The sequence below is a fragment of the Pipistrellus kuhlii genome, unplaced genomic scaffold (assembly GCF_014108245.1).
Source record: "Pipistrellus kuhlii isolate mPipKuh1 unplaced genomic scaffold, mPipKuh1.p scaffold_m20_p_2, whole genome shotgun sequence".
Lineage (NCBI taxonomy): Eukaryota > Metazoa > Chordata > Mammalia > Chiroptera > Vespertilionidae > Pipistrellus > Pipistrellus kuhlii.
In genome coordinates this window covers 103,828,149-103,833,123 of record NW_023425515.1, presented here as the reverse complement: position 1 = coordinate 103,833,123, position 4,975 = coordinate 103,828,149, and the positions used below count along the sequence as shown (strand labels likewise).

General features: G+C 49.8%; 1 protein-coding gene across 1 annotated transcript; it reads right to left on the bottom strand.

Moving 5' to 3' along the window:
* Window positions 1-331: 331 nt before the first annotated feature.
* On the bottom strand, window positions 332-3,418 carry TEX37 (testis expressed 37). The gene is made up of 3 exons (XM_036445305.1): window positions 3,392-3,418; window positions 2,384-2,476; window positions 332-748 (listed from the first exon to the last, which is right to left on the bottom strand). The coding sequence occupies exons 1-3, from the start codon at window positions 3,416-3,418 to the stop codon at window positions 332-334; spliced, it is 537 nt and encodes a 178-aa protein (XP_036301198.1).
* Window positions 3,419-4,975: the final 1,557 nt, after the last annotated feature.

The following is a 4,975-nucleotide window of genomic DNA, read 5'->3' as shown; positions in this document are numbered from 1 at the left end:
AGTTTTATGGTCATACCTAACATTCAGGTAACTATGGGAAGCATAACTGTTCCTATTCTGTAAGTAAATCCCTAAAACAGAAAGAATCTTTACAGCAGGTTTCTTAATGATAATGAAGCAGCCCTCCATACACAGTTTTCCTTTTTTTTCCTTCCCCCTCTCTCCTTGGTGGGATGATGTGTCCCAGGCAAGCCAGGGAGCAAGGTGAACCGGCACAGTACCAATGGTACTGGAACATCTTTCCGAGGTTTTATTTTCAGTTCTCCTCTCTGGAATCTGTGGCCAGAGCCAGGTTTCCTTGTGAGAAGGAGGGATCTCCATGGTGACCTTCCTACTGATAAAACGGCAGTAGGGGGCCCCATCGATTCAAGATGGGAACCTTGGTTGTAGGGTGGTGAGGACAGGGACAGCCAGGCAGCAAGAGGTAGCCTATGCCTTCCTCTGCAGCAGGCTGGAGCTCTGACTCCAGGAGGCATGGGAAGTTGGCATTCTGGTGGCCCCAGTTCAGATCACTCTGGGCCAGGATAAGAGCATGGGGAGCTGGGTACATTGAGGGGCAGATGCTGGTGCATTTGTGCTCCTCGGTGCTCATGTGGTCCAATGGTGGGAAGAAGCCGGGCTGTCCCAGGTCTCTGGCAGTCATGTAAGGTCTTTTGAAGGCAGGGTATCCATCCTCTAGCTTGGGGTAGAGGCTGGGGGTGAGCTTGTAAAATTCCTTTTCCCTGAGCTGGGTGTCCACCTTCACTTGCTGTGGGAATAAATCACACATGAATGGAGGGCAGAGCAAGATGGAGGACGGGGTGGCTTTCTTGGGAGTATCTAAGACAGAGCACACTTTAGTAAAAAATTTAAATTAGTTCTTAAATGGTGATATAACCAACAGAGGGAAATATTGAAATAATACAAAAAGGTTAATCGTGAAAAGTCTCTTTCTCATCCTCCAATCTCTAGAGGCAACCACTGCCACCAGTGTTTTTTTTTGTAACTTTCTAGAAATATCATCTGTACATGTAGACATGTGTGTGTATATCCAAGCTCTTGGTTGGTGTATAAACAATGTACATTATAACTGAGTTCTGCACTTCCAATTTCACTAAATAACGTATCTCAGAAGTTGTTTCACCTTTGTGTAGACCTTATTTTTAGTGTAACTACTTCTAGACAGAAAAGGATGTTTTACATGTAACTGATAAATGAAAGCTGTCCAGAATTTAAAGGACTCCTGCAAATTAATAAGAAAGAGACAAGCAATTCAATAGAAAAATGATCAAAAGACATGAACAGACATTTCACAGAATAATACATATTCATAACAAGAGAAAAGATATTGGGAAAATATTTCAAAGCCAGCAAATTGGTAAAATTTTTAAATGTCTGGTATTACCAAGTACTGGCAAGATTAGAGAGTCACAGGCAAGGCTGCCTCTGTTGGGGAGAAAGCCAATGATGCCACCACTGTGGCAACCAGTGATGTTCCCAGTGACAACCAGTACTACTCCAGGGATGGGTGACCTCTCGCACATGAGGCTGTGCTGTGTCTTCACCGCAGTGTCTGGGGGGAGGAGGCTAACAACAAATAAAAAGCCCAAATCTCTGCCACCAGAAGGGGCAGCCTGTGGGCATACTGTGCCATGCAGGACGTCAAGACCATCCACATGTGCAGCAAAAAGCGAAGGTCACAGAAGATGCAACATGACTCAACAAAGTTCCTGAAGGCCAACCTAAACAATTTGTCTAGAAGTACACATACATCCAGCGTAAAATGATTTCTTCTTAAAAACACGTTCACGCTGGGACCGGTTTGGCTCAGTGGATAGAGCGTCGGCCTGCAGACTGAAAAGTTCCGAGTTCGATTCTAGTCAAGGGCATGTACCTTGGTTGCAGGCACATCCCCAGTGGGGGGCGTGCAAGAGGCAGCTGATCGATGATTCTCTCTCATCGATGTTTCTAACTCTCTGTCCCTCTCAATTCCTCTCTGTGTAAAATCAATTATATATATATATATATATATATATATATATATATATATATATATATATACACATTCACACAAGGAAATGACTAGCTCCTCACTCAGCATGGGAGCTATTCTGAAGGTGGGCGAGGCTGAGCAGGAGGATGTAGGGGCCCAGAAGGCCTGTCACTGCATCTGTGTAGCTTTGCCAGTGCTGTCTCACCCATTGGTGTATATTATTTATGCTCTTCTGTGTGCATGGCCTGTATACATTTTCACGCACACCTATGCAAAAAAGACCTCTTACTATTAGACCTCCTTGCATGGGGATTGTTCTAAGCAAGAGCCTCCGAAGTCCACATGCGTATCGAAATGAAATAAGGATGTCAGCGGACAGTTGAATGGAAGACAGTGCAGAGCGCATCTTACCTCTTGAGGTGAGATGCTGGAGTACTTGCGCTTCCCATGGTGCTGATAGTCGACCATGTAGGAGCTTTGGTAGATGTCTAAATCCACAGGCACCTGAAGGGCAAGGGTGAGTACAAGCAAGGCACTAGTGCCTGGCATCAGGAGCTCGGCATGAGCATGATCTGGCTTCCGCTGACCTTTCCCATGCACCCTGCTTTCCCTCATGCCCTCTTCCTCCAGCCTCACAGCTTTCCTCTCTTCACAGGTGTGTGGCACGCTTACCTCCTGCTGGAGACACTAGTTGCTCACCTCACCGACTGACAAACTTCTACATATCCTCCAAGACCCAGATTAACTCTCTCCCAGTATATCTCTCCAAGAGTTGGCCTCTCTCCTCTGCTCACCGCACTGACTTAATGAGTCAGTGTCGTCACTGATGCGAAGTTTTGCAGATGTACCCAGATTGGGCCCTCAGAGCCAGAAGGCACTGCCTCCAGCACGGGCCCCATGCACAGAGGCTCTGAACTGCCGAGAGGAGGCACGCCCAGGACATAGGTAGCCAATTCAGAAGCACACATCGTGTTTTCTAATAGAGACGGGGTGTCTAGTGGAGGACAGTTATGAGGCTCTGTATCCCAGCTAAACAAGAGCATGTGTGGGCCCAGCCCTGGCCCCGGTCCCCAGCCCTGAAGTCCTATGGGGAAGAGGTCTTATACCTGGCACTGGGAGCTCCCTGAACCCACCCTTGCTTGTGTCGCACTGGGTTAGGACCTAACCGCAGGCATTCCCTGCAGCCCCCAGTCCCAGCACAGTGCCTCACACACCAAAGGTGCTTACTAAACATATACTGAGTAAATAAATGAACCTCCAGAAAACTGTAAACCCTTAGCTTTCCTCTGCCCATTTACAACAACAAATATTCCAGAGTCATGACCTGTGGGAGCCCCAGAAGCCAGCCCTTCCCTGGCCTGTTTGCTGCTGACCTTGAGATGGTCAGAGGGGACAGAAACAGAAACCCAGGGCACTCACCTTTAGGGGACACACCACACCCGCCATCACAGATGACCTAGGCATAGACAAGTGGGTTAGCCCTGCTTCTACCACAGGCAGGGAAAACAGCCACTGCTCACATGCTGTGCCAGGCAGACCCGGCTTACCCAGTCCTCCTTGCCCCACCCTGCACATTATTCAGTCATCGGGGGTTGGCTGGCAGCAGGGATAAAGGGGCTGGTGGACAGGAGCTCTGGGACGAAGGGGCTAAAGCAGGACTGAGAAGGAATTAGAGCTGTGAGAACATCAGGTTCGCCTCTCAGGAAGGGCAAGTGCAGCCTGGTCATGTTTAACAGTTGCTCTGGGGACAAGTAAGCCCGGTTTACAGCACTGGCCAGTTTCTGTGGGCACGGGCTCCACCGTGGCCATGTTGAGCGCTCAGCACGTCATCACTGATGCGGAGTTTTGCAGATGTACCCAGATTGGGCCCTCAGAGCCAGAAGGCACTGCCTCCAGCATGGGCCCCATGCACAGAGGCTCTGAGCTGCCGAGAGGAGGCACGCCCAGGACATAGGTAGCCAATTCAGAAGCACACATTGTGTTTTCTAATAGAGACGGGAGGACAGTTGTGAGGCTCTGTATCCCAGCTAAACAAGAGCATGTGTGGGCCCAGCCCTGGCCCCGGTCCCCAGCCCTGAAGTCCTGTGGGGAGGAGGCCTTATACCAGGCACTGGGAACTCCCTGAACCCACCCTCATTTGTGTCGTGGACCCGAGGTTCTCGATTGGTCCTCCACTTCATTCTCTTCTCAAGGAGCCCTGTCCTGCCCTGCACCCCACTCCACTCAGCCGGCTCTGTTTGCCAGGCCTCACTTGGCTCCTTGCCCCTACTTTTTGTGTATTGACAGGACCCCTCTTGGGGCTGGGACCAACCCCTGCAGGTCTTGCTGCCAGGGGCTAGCGATGCTGCTCCTGCCCTGCTGACTGCAGGGGTCGCTGCACGGAAAGGCTCCGCCCACAGCCATGCTGTCTTTGAGATGAACCCTGACCTACATGATGCAGGCTGTTTGGGTCACAGACCCTGGGCATTGTGTTGAGGTGACTGGCCAACCTCCTGCATGTCAGTGCCCCCTGCCCCTGGCCACCTTGCCTCGCAGCAAGCCAATGAAATCCAGCACACCTGAGCCACCATGAACCTGGCAGCTTTAGGAGGGACCCAGGAGAGTTTTCCAGCAGCTGAAGAATCAGTCTATTTCTGGGAGAGGGGGACAAACAGACCTCCATGAGAATTATGGCATCAGACTGTGTGTAACTGGATCTGTCTGATACCATCACCAGTCCAGGCCTCTGTTGCCTAGAGGGACAGCTTATCCCATTTCCATTCTTCAAAACTCCACCCTCTTTCATACTCGTTGGGAATATTGACCAGAAGGTGGAGTAATTGGAACCCTTGAAATTGGGACCAGCGTTGCTGGTGGGAATGTAAAATGGTGCAACAGTTGTGGAAAACAGCATGGTAGTACCTTAAAAAGTTAACAGTTACTGATTAATCTAGCTATTCCACTTCAGTACATACCCAAAAGGACTGAAAGCAGGGGCTTAAAAAGATGCATGCACACCTGTGC